Source organism: Mus musculus, chromosome 8 (assembly GCF_000001635.26).
Source record: "Mus musculus strain C57BL/6J chromosome 8, GRCm38.p6 C57BL/6J".
NCBI lineage: Eukaryota > Metazoa > Chordata > Mammalia > Rodentia > Muridae > Mus > Mus musculus.
Genome location: NC_000074.6, coordinates 35,668,840 through 35,693,572, shown reverse-complemented (window position 1 = coordinate 35,693,572; position 24,733 = coordinate 35,668,840). Strand labels below are relative to the sequence as shown.

The window sequence follows — 24,733 nt, the reverse complement described above, 5'->3', positions numbered from 1 at the left end:
GGTGGTCCCTGTTCCAATCATCATTACAGAAGAAGAAGAAGAAGAAGAAGAAGAAGAAGAAGAAGAAGAAGAAGAAGAAGAAGAAGAAGAAGAAGAAGGAGGAGGAGGAGGAGGAGGAGGAGGAGGAGGAGGAGGAGGAGGAGGAGGAGGAGGAGGAGGAGGAGGAGGAGGAAGACGAAGAAGAAAAGAAGAAGAAGAAGAAGAAGAAGAAGAAGAAGAAGAAGAAGAGAAGAAGAAGAAGAAGAAGAAGAAGAAGAAGAAGAAGAAGAAGAAGAAGAAGAAGAAGAAGAAGAAGAAATTTAGATGCACACATGTCCTGAGGGCTCATAATAGGAGAGCCCTAGAAGGTCATTTCCTCCCACCCTTAGAACAGACCTACCCCACCTACACTTTGAGGGCAGGTTCAGAGCCTCCACACTCAGAGGAAACGGATTTCTGTTGTTGAGGTCAAACAGACGGTGGGCCTTTGTTATGGTAACCTGAGCACAATAATACACCATGTCTGTAGTTACTTGGGGGATGAAGCCAGTGAAGAGTCACAATGCACTCAGAACAGCACACGGGCATTAGCATGTAAGAACCCTGGCACTCCGTCTTCAGCCAATTCTTCCTCTTTGTACTTCCATAGCTCATGCATCGGCATATGTGATAACCCATACCCGCAGAGTCCAAGCATTGGCACCTGTAGTTACCCATAATCCCGTAGACCAAGCAAAGGTACACATGGTTACCCATACACCCATAGCTCTTGCATTGGCATTTGTGGTCACCCATACTCCTGAAGCTCGTGCACCCACACGTGTTTACTTGCTCCAGCAGTTCCCTGGCACCACGCTGTGTTTCAACCTCCTCATTGTTCACTACAAGGAAATGAAGCCCTGTGTTTACCTACCTTCTTCCAGTAATGTACAACACCAGAAGCAATTTCAGAACTAAGTTCAAAGAGGTTGCCTGACAGAAGGTAAATGCATACTCTTTGAGTCAATTAATTACCCAAAGCAGAATTTACCATTTCTTCTCATGACCATGCAAAACAGGAACTCAAGACAGTGTTTATAACACAGTATGCTGCCACTAATGGATTAAAAGCTAAACACTGTGTGCATGCAGTGTGCCTTTTTAGACGGTTATACAGTGATCTTCATACTCTCACACTGTTGTTAGAACATCTTTATGGCATTTGCCGTATAATCCATCAGCTTAAAAGAGAACGGAGTCACCCAACCATTGCTACAACCTAAGGTTGGAACTCTGTTTTCTCTAAAGGAATCCATGAGCAGCCACTCTCTAGCTCATCCCCCTTCATCCCCAGGCAACCAGTATTTAAATATCTCTAATTTACCTGTTCTGGGTATTTTACATAAGCAGTCCTATAACACTGGCTCTTCAGTGATGGCTTTCCACCTGGCACAGTCTGGGTCATCCAGGTGACAGCATGCACCAATGCTTCATTTTCTTTAATGCCAAGTGATATCCAATTACTAAGACCTGCCACGTTTTATTTATCCATTAATCTGTGGGTCTATATTTAGCTTGCTTTGACTTTGAGCATGGTATGAATGATGCTGCTGGGAATGTTTGTGGACAAGTTTTTCAATGGACATATGTTTTCATTGGAGTGGAAAAACAGAATTGCATAGTTATGTAGTCATCTCATGATGAAAAATGTAAAGTTGCTACTCTTTCCCCAGTATTTGCGACACTGCATGGCACTAAGTATTACAATCTGTTGGTTCTGTTATCTTTTTTTTTTATTCTGGTGATGCTTTCAGGATTACTTTGAGGGCAAGGTTGTATCTCAGTGGGGTTTTTGGTTTATATTACTCTGATGGGTAATTTTGATTATCTTCTCCTGTGATTGTTGGTCATTTATGTATCTTCTTGGATAAATGCCTATGCAAAGTCTTTGCTTATTTATTTCATTGTCTTTTTATCATCAAGTTATGAGTTGTTCGTGCCTTCTGGATATGACTCTCTTACCAGAAAGTGATTTGAAAACATCATCTCTGATTCTTGGAGCTGCTTTTCTGCTTCCTGACAGCATTGTTTATAGCACATGAGTTTTGATGCAGTCTCCTCTATACATTGATTCTTCTCGTGCTTTTGCATCTTAAGCAGACACTCATTGGCTAACCACTGGGTAAGGGAAGATGACTACTCTACTTTCTGTATTATTGTGGTTTTCATGTAATCCTGTAAAGCAATTTGAGTTAAACTTTGTATGAGGTAGGCGGCCAACACTTGTCTATGAAAGCGTGTTCATTTTTCTCACTGTGACAAATTACTATAGAAAACAATTTAAAGGAGACTAGAGTATGTTTTACTGTTTCGGAGGTTTCTGCTCGCGGCTGAGTGGCTCCATTCACTTCTCATAGTTTGTGCAGCTCTTTCTAGAAGACAACCTTGTGGGGAGACCATTCTGCAGTTTGCAGAATGCATACTGCATAGTTGTCTCACACCCTTCTTCCCACAATGCTAAACACGCATGGTGTGGGGAACACCTTGATCTGCTAACAGTTTAACTGGTAGGTGCACCAATCTGGACCGTGGCCATGTTGGCCTCTGAGTGCCTGAACAAAGAACATGGTGAAGAAGTTTGGGGAAAGCACTCCCTAGACAGTCTTGTGCAAGCAGAGGGCCCCAGAAGGACTCTCTGCCTGAGCAAACCTCTCAGATTAGTTTATCCTTGCATGGCTTCAAGCCTGTAATCAGTGGGGTGGAGTCTGGCAAGTCCTTAGAGCAACTTTCCTATTGTCATGATGCAAGTCCTAGGCTTCCTGGTTTTTGTTTGTTTGTTTGATTGATTGATTTGTTGGTTTAGATGGGTTTTTACAGTTTGGGGGATAGGAGGGAGATGGCCAGGGAATTTCACTTTTTTCTTTTCTTTTCTTTTTTTTTTTTTAGATAGAGTCTTACTATGTAGTTCTAGATGACTTAGACATTCTCTGGCTTCAAAATTTCTACAGTTCCCCTGCCTCTGTTTCTCTGCCTCTCTGCCTCTCTGCCTCTCTGCCTCTCTCTCTGCCTCTCTGCCTCTCTGCCTCTCTGCCTCTCTGCCTCTCTGCCTCTCTGCCTCTCTGCCTCTCTGCCTCTCTGCCTCTCTGCCTCTCTGCCTCTCTGCCTCTCTGCCTCTCTGCCTCTCTGCCTCTCTGCCTCTCTGCCTCTCTGCCTCTCTGCCTCTCTGCCTCTCTGCCTCTCTGCCTCTCTGCCTCTCTGCCTCTCTGCCTCTCTGCCTCTCTGCCTCTCTGCCTCTCTGCCTCTCTGCCTCTCTGCCTCTCTGCCTCTCTGCCTCTCTGCCTCTCTGCCTCTCTGCCTCTCTGCCCCTGCCCCTGCCCCTGCCTCTTGGGGGTCAGGTATCATAGTCCATCTTGGCTTAATTTTAATTGTACTAATACCACCAGAAATCATGTCATTCTTAGCCCTGGTCAATAGAGGTTTTCTTCTTTGTAAGTTCTTTTTTTTTTTTTTTTTGTTTCTTTGTTTCTTTCCTTTTTTTTTTAATTCCCCAAATTTATTCACTTTACATCTCACTCAATGTCCCCCTCCAGGTCACTCCTCCCACAATTCTTTCCCGAATCCCCTCTTGCACTTCTCCTCTGAGCAGGTTCCTCCCCAACCCTTCCCCCGCCCCATATCTCTCACTCTGGCACTTCAAGTCTCTATGGGGATATGTGCATCCTTTCCCACTGAGGCCAGACAAGACAGCCCAGCTAGAAGAAAATATCCCAAATACAGGCAACAGCTTTTGGGATAGATCCTGCTCCCGTTGTTTAGGACCCACATGAAGACCATGCTGCACATCTGCTACATATGTGCAGGGAGGCCTAGGTTTATCCTATGTATGTTCTTTGGTTTACAGTTCTGTCTATGAGAGCCCCAAAGGTCCAGGTTAGTTGATTCTGTTACTTTCCTGTGGAGTTTCTATCCTCTCCAGGGCCTGTGGTCCTCCTCCCAACTCTGCCTTGAGAGTCCCCAAGCTCCATCCACTGCATCACTGTGAGTGTCTGCATCCATCTGAGTCAGCTGCTGGGTGGAGCCTCTCAGAGGACAGCCATGCTAGACTCCTGCCTGTTAGCATAACAGAACATCATTAATAGTGTCAGGGATTGGTGCTTGCCCATAGGATGGGTCTCAAGTTGGGTCCAATTATTGGTTGGACATAGTCTCTGCTCCATTCCCTATTCCTAAATTTCTTGTAGACAGGATAAATTTGGGGTCTAAAGTTTTGTGGGTGGGTTGGTGTCCTTATCACTCCACTTGGGATCCTTCCTGGCTACAGGAGGTGGCCTCTTCAGGTACCATATCCCCAATGCTATAAGTCACAGCTAAGGTCACATTCTTGGACACCTCCCTTATCCTAGGCCTCTATTACATCCTGGGGATGCCCACCCTTGAGTTGCAGATTTCCATTCATTCTCATGGCCATCTGGCCATCTCTCCTGTCCCTCCCCACACCTGATCCTGAATTCCTCCCCACTCTCCTCCCCATCCCCTCTCCAACCCAGTTTCCTCCCTCCATCCCCTCTTATGACTATTTTATTCCCCCCTCTAAGTGAGATTCAAGCTTCCTCCCTTGGGCCTTCCTTCTTGTTTGCTCAACTATGTTCATAGCCACTTTATTCGTAATAGCCAGAAACTGGAAACAACCTAGATGTCCGTCAACTGAAGAATGGAAAAAGAAATTGTGGTACATCTACACAATGGAATACTATTCAGCTATTAAAAACAAAGACATCATCAAGTTTGCAGGCAAATGGATAGAACTTGAGAATATCATCCTGGGTGAGGTAATCCAGACCCAAAATGACATGAATGGCATATACTCACTTATAAGTAAATATTAGCCATAAAATACAGGATACCCATGCTACACACCAAAGACCAAAGAAGCCAAACTGTAAGTTTTAACACTCTTTCTCCTCTACCTTTTACCCCTAATTCTATCATAAACTCTGCTAAATCCTGCCAGCCATACCCATGCCAAAACCCAAATGCTGGGTTCCCTGGAAATGACTACGTGCAGGTTAATTAGTGGGCCACCTTTAAACCTTGCATCCCACAAAGCATTTGGGGCCTAAACAATGTGTTCTTTGCCATGGCATGACAAATGGAGTTTAATGCCCACACCCACCTGATAACTGTCCTCACATTCTTATTGTTATTCAGAGCTTCTAGACTCCCAGAGGAACACTCATGAAGACCTTATTAGGGCCTCTCCAGCCTCTCCAGATGTCTTCAGATCCACTCTACAAAGAGATTCCAGAGGCTTCTCAACTACACTATCAGTTATAGCTACATTGACAACCCAAAAGTACAGACTTCTTCTGCTGCTAGTTCCTCAGTGCTGTAACAAAATGGCCGACACATGCAACTTGAGGAGAAGAAAGGATTATTTTGATTGGTGGTTTCAGATGTTTCAGTTTAGCCCCAGGCACTTGACCAAATCATCACAAGGGAGTGGTTTGTGATAGAATTGCTGTTTTACCTCATGATGGATAGAGAACATAGTATGAGGGACCAGGGTTAAGTTTCCTTCAAAGTCACATCTGAATGACCTGGTCCCTCCAGATAACCCTCATCATCTGTTTCTATCATCTCCCAAAATATTGTTCTGAGCCTGTGAGAACATTCCCTACTTGATATGTAGCAGAAATGCCATAGAAAAAAGGTAATTTTCATAATTTAATTTTTGAAATATTCACTGCTAATTTTTATGTGATCTTGTCTACTACAACTTTGCTGAAATCATAAAAATATTAGAATCTTTGTTATACAGTGGCAGTTCATGAGAACAAATGCCCTTGTATTATGCCCAAACTTGGACGTTTTCAGTATTTTACCCTCAAAGATGACACCTGCTTTGGGCTTCTATAGATGCTTTTTAATCAAAAGTTATTCTTTCTAATCTCTTGCATTTGCTTGTCAATGTTCATTTGTGTTTGTATCACAAATGGATATTAGCTGGTTTTGAAACTTACTGGGATAATTATGTTTTTGTTTTAGTCTGTTGACATGGTATATCATATGCATTGGCTTTTAAAGTCTTCTGAGAGGCCACACTATTTCTGGAGTCTCGGGAGTATCAGGTGAATGTGTGGAATGAGTTAAACAGCATCACCCTCTGCTCACCAAATCCACTTATCATATTGTGCTCAGATTGAGAATGCAAGGCTGAGATGTGATAGTTATGAATTTCAAATTTGAGCCACCTGTGCACTCTGTGATAAACTTAGTTTAGTCAAATATAGACCTTTTTTGTATGTTGTTGAGTTTGGTTTCTTGTTATATCCAAATTCTTTAGGAATTTTGTGTTGGAGAGTGTGGAAATGTGATGTTATGGTGTATGGCATGTGTGTTTGTGTGTGTGTGTGTGTGTGTGTGTGTGTGTGTGTGAGAGAGAGAGAGAGAGAGAGAGAGAGAGAGAGAGAGAGAGAGAGAGAGAGAGGATCCCTAAAACAAACAATGGAAACTCTGAACTCCTTCTACCTGTCTTTCTTGGTGGTGGATCTAAGCAAATTCTATGAGCTGCCCTTGTCGTTTAGAAGGTTGTAAAACCCTCCCCACCCCAACGGCGTCCTGTTGGGCAGCCTAGACAGTACAAGACTGAGGCAGGGGGAGAATTTCCCTTCTACAGTTTAGTTATTTAAGAAAGGTCAAGAATGCTGAAGTTGACAAGAGTCTCCAGGCTTCTTCACCCAAGCTATTGATACTGGATTTTACAATGATTCTTATGCAATGAAGTCTTTACAGAATTCCAACAAGACAGAACAGAGCTCAATATGTTTCCAGAAAGTTCTTCTAGAGAGCTAAGACTCTCTTTACATAGAGGCTCAGTCAGTACTCATTCCTCTATGTGTTCCTCCTGTGTCCTTTGTAATATATATATATATATATATGTAATATATATATATATATATATATGTAATATATATATATATATGTAATATATATATATATTTTTTAAGAAATCAAAATATTGGTGCTAGAGAGATGGCTCAGTAGTTAAAAGCACATACTGCTCTAGCAGAGAACCTGAGTGTAGTTCCTGGCACCTGCATTGTTTAGCTCTCAATTGCTTACAACTCCAGCTCCAGGGCTGAACTGGATACTTCCAATGTCAACTTGATACAAGCTAGAGTCATCAGAGAGAAGAGAACCTCAATTGAGAAAATGCTTGTATAAGACCCAGCTGTAAGGCATTTTCCTAATTAGTGATTGATGGGGCAGAGTCCAGCCCATTGTGGGTGGTGCCATACCTAGGCTGGTGGGCCTGGGTTCTATAAGAAAGCAGGCTGAGCAAGCCATGGGGAGCAAGCCAGTAAGCATCCCTCCATGGCCTCTGCATCAGATCCTGCCTCCAGGTTCCTTCCTGGCCTGTTTGAGTTCCTGTCCTGGCTTCCTTTCGTGATGGATTATGATGTGGAAGCATCAGCTGAAAAACCTTTTCCTCCCCAAGTTGAGTTGGTCATGATGTTCATCACAGCAGCAGTAAATCCTAATTAAGACAAGGGAGACCCTACACCTCTAGCCATGGGTGTTAACACATGTGCACATAAACACACACACACACATACTAAAATAATGATAGTAAATAATATTTTAAAAAGGAAAACAGCCTGTGTGTGTTTTCCTAAACATGGGAGGCATCAATAAATTCATTGAACTGGGAGTTATAGTGAAAATAAATTCTCAGTAAGTGTAACACCAAAGCAAGTATGGCTAAGACATAAGAGGTAGAGGACGCTCTGTTAGATGCAGCAGTAAGGAGTCGGTGGAAGTCATTTCTAAAGCAATAGCCTTCCTTGAACTAAGGAAGCATAGAGGTATTACTCAGGTAGCCTACACATATCCATGGAGAGGAGTATTTTATCAGTGGGTACTCTTCTGAGCATGCTCAGTCTGAGGTCTAATTTAAGAAAGAAAGATAGACATATTTATGGATACATTTACCTCAGTGTCATAGAATGCATGTTTCCATTACTATAGAAGCCTCCAAAGAATATATACATACATAAAAGAAATTTAAATAGAGATATTCTATAATAGGAGAGACAAATGCCTAACTAGACATCAATCATATGGTACCAAATAAAACCACCAGGACCAGAAGCCGGTTATATCATGTTGAGATGTTGGGCCAAAGGGATCCCATGGAAACCCCCAAACCTCACAGGTCATTGCCAATGCTACTGGTTACCCTTTGCAACCTGTTGGCAAGACCCCATTGCTGATGGCTCACATCACCATGGAGAAACTCAACCCAAAGCTTCACCCCTCCTGCCTAGCATTCATAGCGCTTGAGAGTACTAGACAGGCTCCCCAGAGAGAAAGGTAATTATCAACTTTCCCCAGCTACATACCATTCAAATTACAGAAGTGACCAACTGTAATATATACCCACTGGTGAAATAATGGGACAAGCATTATGGGAAGCCGACACTGTTAGTGAGGCCAAGGATCTGAGACTAGATAGGTCATGAGCACTAGGGGGAAACCCATTATTCTGCTAAGTGAACATAGCAATAAAATGCTTCCTAATGACATATTGGTATGCCCACAGATCAGTAAGCTGAACTCTCATCAGAGAAACTTCTTCTTGCACTAGATGGTAATTAGCACCAACAACCGGCAATGTGCAGGGAGTGAGAAACTTTGAAGCACTCAGCCCTAAATGAGATGTCTATCACAGCCTTCCTCTCAAAGTTCAGGGAATTATGCAGAAGGGGGAGGGGGAAAGGTGGTAGGGACCAGAGGTGATAGAAGGCTCCAAGGAAAACAGTATCTTCCAGATAAAACAGGACCGGTGCACAGGAACTCAGAGATGTTCTGATAGCATGCACAAAACCTATTGAAGTTCAAATCAGACAAAGATCCCGGCACAGAGAAGGGGAAGTGGGCACAGAGTCCCACCCCTAACCAAAAAGATATTGAAATGGCGGCTGCTGGGAGTGGGGAAATCAGTTCTCTTGAGTGCAGTAATACTGGGTATATCAACCACACTCCAAGGAAGGCCCCATGCACAGGAGGAGTTCGCCAACACAGAGCAGACTCTCTGGTGTGTGTGTGTGTGTGTGTGTGTGTGTGTGTGTGTGTGTGTGTGTACGTGTGTCTGTCTGTCTGTCTGTGTCTGTGTGTGTACATGTGTGCACACATGTGTATGTGTGCTTTTTTGTTTTCTTATTTTTGTTTTTTTTAGGAAAGAAAAAGAACGTGAAGTGGAGTGAAGAATGGCGGAATGATCTGGGAGAAGCTGGGAGAAAGGAAAGAATATGATTAAAATACGTTGTGTAAAAAATAATCGAAAGGTTAAAATGGTGGACAGGAGCCACTGGGTAAACTTGGGTCATGTCATGAAATTCTAGCTCAAGATAAAGAATAGGACACTACATTGATATAGGAGTTTGCCCTTGAAGGCACTTGTCTTGCTTAGCTGCTAGCTCTGGGAACCCTGACTTATAGCTTGTGGCTAGAAGCATGGCTAGAAGCAAGCCCCCCGACCCCCGCCCCGAGCTTGGGATGGCGTGTGAGTTGTCACAGTCTTGGAAATCAGGTCAGTCTGTGTGGTCTGGTGCTGCCCTGGAAGAACGTGGTGGAAGTGAGTTGAATGAGGTGGCACCCAGTAGACTTGCTGCAAGAACAAGCACCTGTCTCTCCATGGGAAGAATGATTCCCGACACGCTGAGCTCATGGAAATCTGTGTAGATCTTCGTGGAAGGAGAACAAAACAGAAATACGATCTGTTGTTGTTTGCTTGCTTGTTTGTTTTCCTGACACAGCAGTTTGAAAGAGAGTTTTTCTCACTTTGGCTTTCTATTGCTGCAACAAAACACCATGACCAAAGCAATGTAGAGAGGAAAGGGTTTAGTGGGTTTCACTTCACAGGACTGTTCATCGTGGAAGGAAATCAGGGCAGAAACTCAAACAGGGAAGGAATCTGGAGTCAGGAGCTGCTGCAGAGGCCGTGGAGGGCGCTGCTTACTGGCTTGTTCCCTAGGGCTTGCTTAGCCTGATTTCTTATAGAATCCAGGACTACCAGGTCAGGGGTGGCACCACCCACAATAAGATCTAATGGAGGCATTTTCTGAAGTTGATTTTCCTCCCTTCCAGGTAATTCTATTTTGTGTCAAATTGGCATAAATTAACCAGCATGTAGGCCTCTCAATATTTGGTAGATGGCATTAGTGAAGCCTCCTGTCCAGGTCTTTTCTTTGTCTTTATTTTGAAAAAAATAAAAATCATTAAATTAATCTACATCTTACCAATTCTTATCCCCAAACTGTTTTTCCCCTTTCCAGAGTGATGGCGTTAATAAAATCAGCACCAGTGGAACACTTTAGAAGACTTTTACTCTTGGTCCATAGTAGAAGAAATGAGAGACAAAGTCACAAGTCAGTTTCTCAACCTTTCAGACTCTAGTTACAAATAGGGGTCAGGTGTGTGCTTAAGGAGCTTGAAGCTAGGGGACAAGGGAGGTGAAGGAGGTCACAGCAATCTCAATACTGGTCATTCTTACCAACATGTATTACAATAACCCTTCAGTATACTGGGGAAGAGTTCGAGGGTTCTCCTTGCATGTCAAACCCATAACTGCCTAAGTATGCTAACTTGTGTAATCCTCATGTAAAACAGCTTAATACTTGCACATACCCTGCCTGCGTCCTCCCTTGTGCTTAAAATCACCTCTAGATTACTCACACCTCATGCTATGCACCTGCTATGTAAACAGCTGTTACACCACATTGTTTAGAGGGGAATGATAAAAAATGAGTCTATGCTCGTTCACTCTACTCAATTTTCTTTCAAGCTTCACTGTTGAATCCAAGGATGCAAGCCACGGGACTAGGGAGGACCCTTTCCTACATTTTCCTCAGCGATAGCTTCTCCATATTCCCTATGTCATTAAGAAGATTTCTGATGAATCTAAGTGACTGGTTTTGCTTTTTCTCTGAAAACAAGTTTTCCTTATCAGCCTCTTTTGGCGGTGAGAATTTCCTCTGCCATCCAGGAAGTCCAGGAAGGCTGTTGGAGAGTGAGGTACAAGCTAACACATTTTCAACTCCTAGGACATCATACAGTCCCAGGACATACATCCAAACCACTTGTTCTTTTTTTTTCTTTTTCTTTTTCTTTTTTTTTTCTTTTGTGGCACCAAATCAGTTCATAAGATTTTGTTTTCATGTCTTATGAGTGTCTGTTGTGTGAGTTTGCTTTTTCGGTCTCAGTGCAGCCAGACGTTGTGAGATGCTAATACTTAGAACATCCTCCTTAAAATTGTTAGTTGTCACAAATCAAATGAATGCTTCCTGTGTTCAGAATTACATGAAGTATCTTCCCACTACAACAGGATTAAAAATGCTTAGCACATCTTAAAATTTTAATCTAGGAGGTAATTTTACGATACGCTTCTAGAACATTCTTCTAATGAGTGTTTCTATTGGGAATTTTAAGCTGGTAGAATTATTTCTTAAAGCTTTCAGAGTTCCTTAAATGTAAGAAGGCACACTGCTTGGACTTTCTGTGAGCTGTGTAAACCCAGGACAAATTTCTTGGACCAGTGGCCCCCTACTGTGCTCTTGTGCTATCTACATGAGCTCATGGCAGTTTTGCAACTTTAGAAAAATGTTTCCATTGTCCCAGTACTCTGATACTAACCTGTATTCATTCAGATCTATCAAGAGGGTCCAACAAAAAGGGGTGCCACTGATTGGCAAGCTTTGGCTTCTTCCTGGTGCCTTTATCCTTCATGGACATCAGAATTCCCATTCTTTTGATGGGAACTGGAGACCAGCAATTCTCCAGGAACCCCACAGGCTTTCTGCACCAGAGCTGGACTGTGAAAACATCTAACTTCATGGGCTAGCCAGCTACCAGGTTTTCAAGCTCTTCAAAGTGCAGACAGACATTTGGACTACCTAGCCCCTGTAGTATAAGTCAGTCTAACAATCTCTTCCTAGCCCATATTCAATTCTATTAGTTTCATTCTAGATACCATTGATGGATACAGGCCATATCCACACACTGTTGTAGAAGGCTTCTTTCCACACTCAAACACATGCTCACATCTGGTCTACAAGGACTGATACTTTATAACAGTGTCTAGAAGGTTCTCAGAGGCCTACAACAAAGACTGGTTTGCTTTATTTAATGCTTTATTTCTTAAAGTATCTGAATCTTGGAGCCCATTGCAGGGTATGTGTTGGCACTGAGGAAGTCAGTCATTCTAAGGACCAGCTTGGGAAACACTCATTTAGGATCTGTGTTTAGAACAGTATTAATTTCACAAAAAACTATTGTTTGTATATGAAAATAAAAGATATTTCTTTCCTAAAGGGGGTTACAAATAGTTAAATGGGGTTCCATTACCACATGCACTTTCTCATGTTGTCTAACCTAACTAAGTTTATTTGCCTTCCAAACTACCCCTGACACACACACACACACACACACACACACACACACACACACACACACACACACACACACACACACGTACACACAGACCCCCTTCCTACACAGAACAATAGCAGGTTCTCTCATTGCCTACCACCCTAGGTGACATCACTGGGAAAGTAACATAAGCCAAAGGTACCCTTGGTGCTGGGATTCAGCCGACATTGTCTCCTTGCATATGGTAGGTAGGATGGCTTTGAAGTTCTGTAAACTTGGTCCCTACTTCAGAAAGCACTCACTGAGGTGGGGGGGTAGACAGCCCTGGGAGGGACCGGATCCTGTGAGAACTGACAGGCATCTAATTGTCACCACTGACACCTACTTTGTTGTGTGATCTGCTGAGCAAGTTTAAAGAACTCTGAAGTATCTTGCTACAACCCAGGCGCGAATTGTTGACATATGTTCAAAATCTGCTCTCCCCGAGCAGAAGCAGGCAGCAGTAAGGATGGGTGTCAGAACTTGCCTGGGTTCTGCTGTGAGGGCAAGCCACCCCACCAGAAACACACCTCTTTTTTTCATGGCAGGTGGCTTCAGATATTTTACCGTAGAGGTATATGGTAACTATACTATAGAGGTGCATTTGAACCCGGTACCCAATACTAAAAGAAAAAGTTCCTTTTCAGAACATTTTGAAGGAGAACATTCTGGTCTAAGCTGGTTCCTCGGTTCCCAGGTCCTCTGGGCAGGGCTTGGATATGTCTGGTTTGCCTGCATTTTCCTTTCCATGTCTTTTGTGTTGTTGTTGTTGTTTTGTTTTTCAAGACAAGGTTCTTCTGTGTAGCCCTGGCTGTCCTGGAACTCACTCTGTAGACCAGGCTGGCCTCGAACTCAAAAATCCACCTGTCTCTGCCTCCCGAGTGCTGGGATTAAAGGCATGCGCCACAACTGCCCGGCTCCTTTTCAAGTCTTATCTTCCTTTAAAACAAACAAGCAAGCAGACAGACAGAGGAACGGAGCTTCTGAGAGGTCCCTCAGGGACCTGTAATTCCAGCCTTCTGGAGTGTTCCTAGACAGAATTTACAAGCTTCGGCAGGATTCCTGTGCTGAGCCTTAAAAAGGAAGCCCAGGGAGTGGGAACTTCCAAAGCCATCACACATCAGTAAGCTCCAATTTAGACGCACAATGGCTCATTGGGGAAGAAATCTGACTTAACAGACAGATGGTACTGGGCTCGGGCTGTGGTTGAGTAGTGGGGCACTTGCCTGGCATATGCAAGGCCCTGGGTTCAGCTCCCAGTCCCAAAAGACAGAGCCAATGCTTCCGAAACAGAGAAGAGAGTTTTGGGAGAGACGTAGGCCAGGGAGATGACTCAGTAGGTGAAGGCACCTGGCAGGCCCAAGCTTGCCCCCCTAAATCTCATCCCTAGGAGCTAGATGGCGAATTGAGCAAACCAGCTTTCCACGGTTGACCTCTGACTTCCACATGCGTATTGTGGCACTCCCCACCCCACCCCCACATTCACAAATAAAGTAAGTGGAGTGAAAAATAACTAAAACAGTGGCTCTTACAGCTTTTTTCCCCTTTGGGGACTCAAACAGATGAGAGCAGCAGACTCTTCTTCCTGTAGCTCAAATTTGAGCTAAGAACACAAAATTGCCACTCCTTTTAACTGGTAAAACTAAACCAATAACCAAACCAACCCGGAAATAATGAAATGCTGGAGCTACCACGGCTTAACCATTTCATTGTGTTTTTATTGTTTTTTTTGTTTTGTTTTGTTTTTGTTTTGTTTTTTAACTTCTGCCCCGTTAGGACAATGAACTGGGAAACCACAATTACAATTCACAGACTGCAGCATGAAAAACACACACTCCACTGGAATCCCAACAAGCCCTTCCTCTTTATTCATTCAAAAGAGTCCAGCGCACACGTCAAACATGAGCACTGTCGGATTTTTTGTCTTGTTTTGTTTTGTTTTTTTTTCCTTAGAAGGGGGAAACATTTATTCTGGCAGCACTTGTACAATCCCAGGAAGTGGTTTTGATACCGTTAGTTGTAAGAATAGAAACCATAACAAACTCGGAGCGCATTTGAGAGGCACGGGGCTCCTTGGGTAGAACGAATTCCTCTTGTGCTTAGTGGATGGCCCCTCAGCTGCTGGCTGCTGAGTCTTCCCAGGTGTGAAATAAGGAAACAGAATTTCTCATACAGCCGCCGCTGAAATTCTTCTGGGGCAAGGTGGCTTCTGTATCTCAGCCCTTCCCCCCCACACTGAGGCAAGTTCTCACGCTTTGCTGGAGCTTTCTCGGGCACGTGACCCTCTGATCGTGCCCACCCTAGCCACGATACATGACCGCCAAGGTTCCCTCATCTACGATGCTTCTCTAGGGTTCAGATGACAACACACAACATCACTTGTCAGAAAGTAACAGATATTCAGAACATGGGCATCTGTGTTTATGAAAAGAGCATCCATGGGCAGGGTATGCTCTCCCAAGGAGCCTTCTTCTGATTTGACATGGCCCTCTGGGAAGTAAACCCAAAATCATAGCGGACATTGAACTTTGCTGACTTGACAGTTTCAGAACTGTTTGGTGCCAATTTAAAAAAAAACAAAAACAAAAACAAAAAGCCAATAACAACAAAATAAACTATTGCCCAATAATTCAGTGGTCTACAAAGGAAGGGGAATGCTAACCCTCTGGTTTACACTTGCACACATACACATGAGACCTATGACAGAAGAGATCAACCAGATTCTTACCCATCCTGCAACTGTGTCCTAAAAGGAAAAAGACATTTTAAACTGGACTTGTCATGTTCAAGTATTCAAAACATAGAGAGAGAGAGAGAGACAATCCCTACTAGATTCTGATTTCTGAGAAATTGCCTCCACATAACGGGCTCCGGGGGGCAGGGAAGTCAACTGAACAGATTCAACACGAATCTTATTTGTAACGCCTCAAGAAGTGCAGTCGCCTGCTTGTATTCCTTCCTCTTAAAGATTCGTGGCAACTGCCTGTGCTGTGACATTCTAGGAGTCAATATTTTAGAATACAGGTGACAGAGTAAGAAGAGCTGACACACTTTTCTTGTGGGGAACAGTCAGTTTGACATGTTTCCTGTCAACACACGGAGGAGGCGGATGTAAACACAGTCCTTTACAGTCTTCAGAGAATGTGTCTCTACTGCAACACGTGCTGTTTGGCCCTAACCAGGAGGACACTGGAGAGCAATTTGTAGAGTTTGTTTTTAAGTGTTTAACCTCCTAGAGGTTTCAAAACAATGGTTCTACTAGGACCTTGGCTGCAGACTTCCTCCAAGTGGCTCTGCATGAATAAACAGCCAATGAGGGATGGAGCCCTGAAAGAGGATGCTCCTTTCAGGAAGGCTACCAATCAGATGGAGAGGTTCACAGAGGGCTCTGCAAAATCATGCACGCTGTTCCCGGGGTCAGGGAGACAGGGGGGGGGGGCGGGGGGGTGCATAGCAGGAGAACAGCTGCAAGATTTAGAACTGAACTCAGATTATCTCAAGTTGTTCCAAGATTCGGGTTTTCAGAGATTCGTCACCTCGTCTGGCCTCTAGGAACGCACCCCTCAGCCTCAGTGGTCATGGGTGGAGACAGAACAGCTATCATTCTACCACCATGTCCAGTGACTAGCAAGCAGGGAGGTGTGATGAAAAGGTGGGAGGGGACTCTGTCTCCATGGGCTGAACGCCACTGGGGAGTATTAAGAGTTCTAGGAACCAACCTTGAACCTAGCTATGGACTCCGAGGGAGAGGCTAGCTTTTTCTGTTCTTTGCAGTTGAGTGGGTGGGCAAAAGGACTACGAGAAGAACCCAAGGTCTGACACTAAAAGACACCAGCCCCATCTTGGCACAACTCTCATGCAGAATATTGCACCCAGTGTTCACTCATGCTAGAAGCGTCCAACTGTATAAATTTAAATGTATTTTGCATATTATAAAAATAAAGATTAACATATACATATCTTACACTAGTTACGGAACGGCAATGAACGTCAGTTGATCCCTCCTTCACATTGAACAAGAAACTGAAATCTGAGTGCCGCCTGGCCTGGAGCTATGGCTCATGTGTACACAGAAAACACAATCCCTGAGAAGCCTGTTAACTTTTTTCTTTTTTCTTCTTTTCTTCAAGTAGCTTTCTCCTTGGAGGATCACAGTTCTGAGGTTCGGGTTGTGAAACATTCGCTCCATGTTTGCTCCCATCTTCCCAGCCCCCTCCAACCCCTCCAAGGGTCCTCTGCAAGCACCCCAGTGTGCATGCGCGGTTTCACTCTGGGCCCCGGAAGGCGCTTGGGAGTACGGCAGGAGGCTCGCCAGGGGCGGGAGATGTCCCAGTCGGTCCCATGCCCTGTATTAACTCCATGAAAATTCCACAGGCGCGGATGTCACTGGTTTCTGTGCTTCTCACCAACGTTCTTCCTAGATGGGATGAGAAGACAAAATGACAACAGTCTCGGTTATAAGGAAAAAGAGCAGATATTAGAAACGAGTCGTCTGCACAGATTTCCATGCCTACTTCTAAAATTCTCTGTGAACGAGGATGTCAGGCTCCTGATGACCCACCGAGTAAATAGTCTTCTTAGCAGTTAGATTGGTCAAATGTTTGTGATGCTATGCGTAGGTCAGCCATAAGCGGGGACCAACACTAATTGCTAGGACCCCTTACCAGACGGGAACTTTACAGATGAACTAGCTTCGTAATAAGCAAGCACAGCCTCTAAACACAGACTCGCTTCCTTAGGAAACACACACGGACACGTGACTAACCATCCCCCACCCCAGGCTCAGAAATACAGGCCTCAACCTGAGCTTATCTGCCTACCGCCACTAAACATGCTTTTATTTAGTGTTCCAAGCAAGGGTGTTAGCCCAAATCCTGGGTGTCTGAGCATGGCTTGAATATACTGTGGCACTCTCGGCCAAATAAATAATGGCGTTTGCTTGAAACAGAACAGAGCTGAGAAGGTCAGATATCTCTGGCTTTTATTTTAGCTTTCTACAGTGCTAGGCGGTGGAATTTTTCTAAGTGTTTTAATGACACTTAATGGCATATAAAGGCAAGGCAAGGAAAAGGACTATGGTTTGCCCCGCCCCCACTCCATCTCTCTCAATGCTTTTTTATTGCAGAGGCGGGTGACTCGCTATCCACCTAATATGCCTTTCAGCCCAGACACAAGCAGCTTAGTCAGTGCACTATCGCTATCACCCAAACCAGGAGCCTCCTGACTCCTGCATACACACCAGGGACGACACTTTTCCTTGTAGTACAGTATAGCTCCTATTTTCAATATTTTACCCATCCCATCAGGTCCTGGGGGGAAGATACCCAAGGGTTAAGGCATAGCTGGGTCTTATTATATAGGACATGCAAGACTCCAGAAGTATGTCTGATTGGTAGAATAGAGGTCAGTTTTGGGGGGCTTTGAAGAATTTCATATTTCTTTGGCACTGAGCCATATGAAAATGTATGAAAACCTAGCAGTATAATAAACTGGTAACAAAGGTCTTGAAACCACCTCAAATTCTAGTAATAATGCGATACATCTAGCTGTAAGAGGATGGCCATATGAACACACACGTCTCATTCAGGCAGTTAATGGCGCGGTGTGGCCGCCAGCTCTCGGTTCATGTGGCAGCAACTGTTTTTCCTCAGCGACTATAATGAACTTTCAGAAATGCAGACAGTTATGTCTACTGTCTGTTCTCCCGAGCCACACATGGATCTGAGAAACACAAGATCGCCTAACCTAGGCTGCTAAGGGGGACATTCCCGTCACCACTTGCAACATTGCTTACATTGTGATGGCTCTTGTTAACTGTCCACTCGGCGGATTCTAGAATCACCGGTGAGTAGGGCCTGGAGGAGATTATCTTGATTTCTTTAATGAAGGAAGGAAGACCCGCCCATTGCGGGAGGGACCATTCTTTGGCTGAGATTCTGGCCAATGTCAGTAGAGAACTAAGCAACAGCCAGCACTGAAAGCTTGACTGTGATTGGCCAGCAGCTTTCAGAACTTATTGCGGTCAGGGTCAGTCACTACCTCTCCATGATAACCTGTATCTTGAACCATGAGCCACAATAAACCCTTTTTCCCTAAAGCTGCTTTTGATCACGGAATTGTATCACAACAACAGGACACGCCGATCCCTCTCTTCACCCATCAAATCTCCAACCTTCTCTACCTTACTGCTTTTCCAACTCAGCGAGCCACCCCAGCCCTTCGAGGTTCACCCCAAATACCACTTCCTGAACCTTTACCTGGTATTTCCTACTACTGTTCTCAGTGCTATTCATAACGTATCATCAAATTTCTATTTCAACCTGGAGTGCCTTTCTTGTCTGGCTACTTCTTTGGTTCCCACTCTGTGACTCTTGTGGGCAGGTTATTTCCGCATCCTCAGTACCTGCCACAATGCCCACCAGAGCACAAATACTCAACACAGCTACACAAATAAGCAGTAAGATGGGGGGGGGGGGGAAGAGAAGGGGAGGCCACAGAAAGAAAGTGGCTCCGATACTGTGAGCTCTGTCCTATAATAGTATAGTATTAAACAGTATAAAAACATTGAGGAAGTGTTCAGGAAAAAATAATTGATTAGAGTTAGCAATCTTGGCTTCTCTGAAAGGAAGGCACATACCCTTGGCTTCTGGGGCAATGGACTTTCATTGGTAAGGGAACCAGGGGTCAGTCAGCTGAGGACTGAGAGCTAGCCAGGGACCACTGTGCTCAACTGCCCCTCAGTTGAAGGGCTATCTCTTAGGTTAGCAGAGAAGGTGTCTATGAAGGGCCTTTTGAGTCACACCTAGGGTTTTGAACTTGAGCCTACAATCACCAGGAAGTTACTTAAGGCTTTTAAAAGGGGATCTATGTGACAGGCACTGACATCACAACATAAATATTGGAGAGGGGGCTAGAAAGAGATGCCTCAGTGGTTAAGAGCACTGGTGGCTTTTTCAGAAGACCCTGGTTTGTTTCCTATCACCTAAATGGGGCTCACAGCTGTCGGTACTTTCCGTTCTGGGGAATCCAATTCCCTCTTCTGGCCTCCAAGGGCACCAAGCACACATGGCACATAGACATACATGCAGGCAAAGCACACATACACATTAAAAAATAAATAAATCCTATATATTTGTATCAGTTTGAAAGATAAGATGACTAGATCAGTTAAGGAGTTTCAATTACAGGAATCTTGGTGGATACAGAGTCAGAGGAAAGCATAGAGCTAAAGACAAGGCTTATTTGTGTCCAGGCACACCGATAAGATCAACAAATACTCTGGTGACAGACTATATAGGTGGAAGCTATTAAATCTGACAGATTCCTAGCTCAGACAACCAGGTATAAAATTCTACCATCACCTCGGACAGAAATGGAGCAGTGAAGACCTCTGGGAGAAGAAGGGGTGAATGCAGTTCTCCACCATGAAGCCCATAGGACATCCAAAAGGGCCGGCAGATGGGGTACTGTTACATGCGGTAAGGAGATGAGAAGGCTCTATATGAAGCCTAGAGTCTTCCCAGGTTAGAGCACCTGCCCCAACTCTGGATGTAAAAACAAATGACGGCTCATAATATTTGGCTATCTGGGCTGAAAGGAAAACCATAGTGTGCATTAATTGTTTTTCTTTTTTTCTTTTTCATTTTCTGTACTTTGAGATGTGTGCACAGGGTGATGATCCTGGAGGGATTGGTCCTCCTGGAGGAATCCATTTTTTAGAGAACATCACAGACTTGCCTGCCAGTGCTGTCTTCTACACCTAAACCAGCCAGTTCATGATGAAGAGGCCACCGGCTCCTTTATTGGTCTTCACACCCTGGTTCACTAGCCTGCCCCTATCCCTCCAGGACCTGGTAATAGAGAACTAGCCTCTGCATCCACACCAGCCAATCCTAAACTTGCATGCCTGCCTTGCCTTATAAACCACAAGCAAAGCTGTTGCCACAGCTCTTCCTGCCCAGTCCCAGGAGCAAGCCCATGCTTCCAGAGTGTAGCTTGTCCCCACTCTCTGCAGGTGGTGTCAGCTGTCTACTGACCTTTTAGCCTTATTCTCCTTTAAAGTGGGAACCTACTTTGTTATAAAGTAGACACAGGGATGAGAGCATCTGGCACCGTGAGAACAGCACTGAAGCCTCGGGCTTTAAGGCAAAGGGCAGACCTGTGCATTAGTAGCTGGAGTGTGGGATGCTCTGTTCTCTGCTTTGTATGACTTACAGGATTATGACATGGACCATGTGTCAGGGGCCTTTACTCTGAGGGATTTTTGTCTAGATGTTATAGGTATTAGTGACTACAACATGGAAAGATAGCACAATGTACCCGCATCTCCTTTTCATGCAAACAGGGGTAGGCATTAAGGATCACAATTTTTTATCTACTCTCCCTTGGAGATGGAGAAAGGGGAACCATGATTCTTACTTATCCAGCAGACACACTTGCTTTATATAGGCAGACCCCTTAATTAATAAGTGTCTAGATAAACACTTATCAGTTTATAAGTGCCTATAAACCAGTGGGTAGGTTGTTACCATGGTATGCACATTGTAGAAATGTTTTGTTTATAGTTTTTACTCTCTAGGCCCTTCAGTGTACACTGCATATATTCCTAGTAGAAACAACAGTAGGTACATTTTATTGAACATTCATTTGCTCTATGCAATTATATTAAATGCTGTGTTTGAAATTACCTCTCCTCCTCCCTCTCCCTCTCTCCCGAACCCCTGTGTGTGTGTGTGTGTGTGTGTGTGTGTGTGTGTGTGTGTGTTACTTTTAGATGGTTTTGCCTACCCCTGTTCTCATAAGAAGGAGATGATGGCGCACTGTACTCTTTCATGTGGTAGTCAGTAATACCTGTAACACCTAGACAAGAATCCCTCAGAGTAAAAGCCCCTGACACATTGGTCCAGGAGATGACCTTGTGAAATAAGCACCTCCACAAATCTACATTTTATCGATGTCTCACAACACAACGCTAACAGTGAAGCTTGCTCAGTAGCCAGGCAGGGTGGCCCATGCTGGTAATTCAAGCACTCAGGACACACACACTTACACACACTCACATTTTCTCCAACGCAGATCTAAGATCATTTGACTCATCACACTACCCTAAGTTAAGTGGAGAATGGAGTGTTTTGCTGTTTTTCTCTACCCCGAGCATAAAGCATGAGTGATTCCAGACAAGCTGAACAGAGAGCGACTTGGGCTCTCTGCCCCCTGGACTCTCTTCATTCCCAATCCACCCCGTGTCATCCCTCAGTTCTCCATGGTCTTAGCGCCACACCTATTCAAGAGACTCTCTGATTCCCAGAGACTTACCCTTAAAACTTGGTGCTCCTAAAGTCACAGAGTGGGAACAGTAAAAATGGTGGCAGAGGGCAAGAAGCACTATCCTTTCCACTTAATTTTCCAAGAAAGTATGGAGATACCTGAGCAGAGAGGGGAGAAGTCCAGTATCAATGTAGCTGGCGGGAGACTACAGGATTCAAGACACGCAATTCCTCCCAGATGGAAAAGGCAGCCAAGCACTGGGAGAGTCAGTCCCTCCTTGCCAGGGACAAAAGAAATAAATCAAACACACGGAGCTTCCAAACAGGCCACTCCACACTAAGCTGGAGATACCAGATGCATCTCCTCCAGCGCACACACTTCTGCTTTAAAATTCTGTAATCAATGAACACGGTCCACTGTGACAAAGCCAAATTCGGGTCACTCCATTTCTCCTTAAAATATGTTTTCAAACCCATACTAGCTAATCCGGGAGGTGGGGGGGAGGGCTTCGAAATTTTAGACTAATTATTTGGTGAACTACAGGCCACAATCTTCACCCTACTTATATATATAAAAGGATATTTCAGTGGATCTTAAGTATCCTTATGTCATGACAATGTCACTGCAGACCTCGTATGAAGCTATCACCATACTTTATAGAATACTTACAATAGCAAGAAAGGTGGGTATCTAGTGGGGTTCTCACTTGAATGTGAACTCTGCCAGGCACAGGCAATCATCAAGGCTTTTCAAATTAAAAGTTTTGAATGCAAATCTCAGCTCTGCCCTCTATTGTTAACGTGAAAATGCTTAGCTCAATATTTCCGGGCCAGAAAAGGCTGGCTTTTGTTTAGAATACTTTTGTTAATTCTCTTAGCACACCATCTGCCAAAATTAGAATTGACTTCTTTATTCTCTATGAACGCCCTCCCATTCCTACAGGATGGAGCACACAGATGAGGGACCAACTAAGAGAAAGGTCAACTATTAGAAAATAAGAGTGGAGACATCCCTCTGCCTTGCATGTCTTGGGGTCAGCCCATAAAAACCATACAAATGAACATGGGTGGTGTGCCAGTGTGCAGAGGTAATGTGTTTTGTTTGTTTGTTTGTTTGTTTTGGGCTAGTCTGTTGAATTCTTTCTGGTTCTCACAGTAGCCAAGTTGGGGTTAGGTTGTAAGAGAGTACCCACACTTTAGTTAGTGAAGGAGGACACCAGTCAGAATTTCTTTGGAAAGAAAAAAAGAAACAGCTTTCAGGTACAGGCCACCTAAAAACAAAGTGCAGCTGACCATCTTGTCATGTGCCTAGAAGTTCACACACCCTGTAAACTAAAACACTAAGTGTCTCAACCTGAACAGAGACTGCCCAGAGCCAGGGATTCACAAACAAACGTGCAAAAGACTCTGTAATGTTGACTAGTTTCTAGATCATCACACCAGTTGTGAGTCCATGGAGTGGAGAGAGCCCTCTCTTATCCAGAAGGTATTGTTTTGCTTTGGTTCTCTCCAGTCTCTGGCTTTTCAGATTCATTCTGACCCCTTTGCACAATGGCCCCTAAGCACTGTGGGTAGGAGTGTGATAAAGAAGTCCTATTTGTAACAGGGCACTCAACAGGCATTTAACCTCTGCATTTTAACCAGATGTGAGATCCTGCAGTGACAGCCATCTTCTGCATTGAGATACTTCTCTGATGAAGTCTGAGAACTATGCCAATCTACAGGTATAGAAACACAAATTTAGAGTGTAGCTTACTCTGATGTCTACTTACAAGACCATAGTAGTAGCCTCACCCTTAGGGTCAATGAGCTCCCCAATCATGAGTTCTTAGCCAGTTTATATAGCACCAGGAATATGTTTCCTCCTGTGACGTGGGCCTTAAATCTAATCAGAAGGAGTTGGTTACACCCATAACAGTTGTACCACTGTTGCTTCCATGAACCTGTTCTGCCATGATGGTCATGAATTGCAGCACCCAGAGTTCATCAATGGGTGAGACTGTTGGTAACGTTCCTTCTCCAGAAGCCTACATGGCACCATCTGGTACTACAGAAGGCTTTTGAGCAGTAAGAAGCTTCCGGATTAGTACCAACATGATTTTTCTACATCCTATGATCAAAGTCCATGGTGGTTTCAGCAACGGGGTTATGACATCAGGTTCAGATAAATAACCATGGGCAAATGGCAATAGCCTGTATTGTTTTGGGGCATCATCAAGACACTGAAGTCCCCCAACAACCCAAGGAGAGATATCCTTCATCTGGTACTGGGCCTTTTCTTTGGCATTTTAAGGCTTTTGAGAAGAACATCATCCCTCGTATAGGGAAACTTCCATTAAATTCACAGTCCCCTTCCCCTATCTGAGCTCCTGACAGTTGATAGCTTCTGGGGGAGAATCAGTTTTCCTTAAGGGGGTGGTCCTGACAGATGGCCTCCATACCTACGGGGCAACACAAAGTGGACTTAGTGAGTTATTTAAAACAAACAAACAAACAAACAAACAAACAAAATAGAGGGCCTGAAGTTGGGAGGGGTTGAGAGGATGGATCTGAGAAAGAAATAATTAGAGGGAGGACTGGGATATGATCAAAATATACCTATAAAATTATTAAATGATTCTAGACACTTCTTAAAGTGTAAAAAAAAATTATCCTTCTATTTTCTCTCTACTGCTCCCAGGGAGAGTCTAGTCAGCCTCCTCTTGCACCACCTTGAGATTCTGCATCCTCAGATTCTAACAACTGCACATTGGAAACACTGTTGCATGGAGTTAGTGTATCTGTACAGACAGGTACTTTCTCCTGTCATTATTCTCCAAATGAAACGATGTAGCAACTAGAGTACTTCTATTAAGTGTCAAAGTAATCTAGAGGTGATTTAAAGTATGCAGGATCCTATGCAGTCCTGTCATTTTATTTAACTATCAAATTCTTTTGCTTGCCCCCCCACCCCCCAAGGCAGAGTCTTACTATGTAGCTCAGGCTCATTCAGAACTCAACATCCTCCTCATCCTCCTGAGAATCAGGATTACAGGCAAGTA

General features: G+C 44.1%; 1 protein-coding gene across 3 annotated transcripts in view; it reads right to left on the bottom strand.

The window, feature by feature from the left end:
• Positions 1-14,123: 14,123 nt before the first annotated feature.
• The window catches only part of Mfhas1 (malignant fibrous histiocytoma amplified sequence 1), a 91,661-nt gene continuing 81,051 nt past the window's right edge, over positions 14,124-24,733 (bottom strand). For 2 of the 3 annotated variants that reach the window (NM_001081279.2, NM_001364259.1), the window contains exon 3: positions 14,124-16,843. In NM_001081279.2, the coding sequence (NP_001074748.1) occupies positions 16,810-16,843 (34 nt within the window). In that variant the 3' untranslated portion in view covers positions 14,124-16,809. Of the gene's footprint in view, positions 16,844-21,741; positions 21,852-24,733 lie in introns of all 3 variants that reach the window. The other variant, NR_157105.1, reaches the window with a different exon arrangement.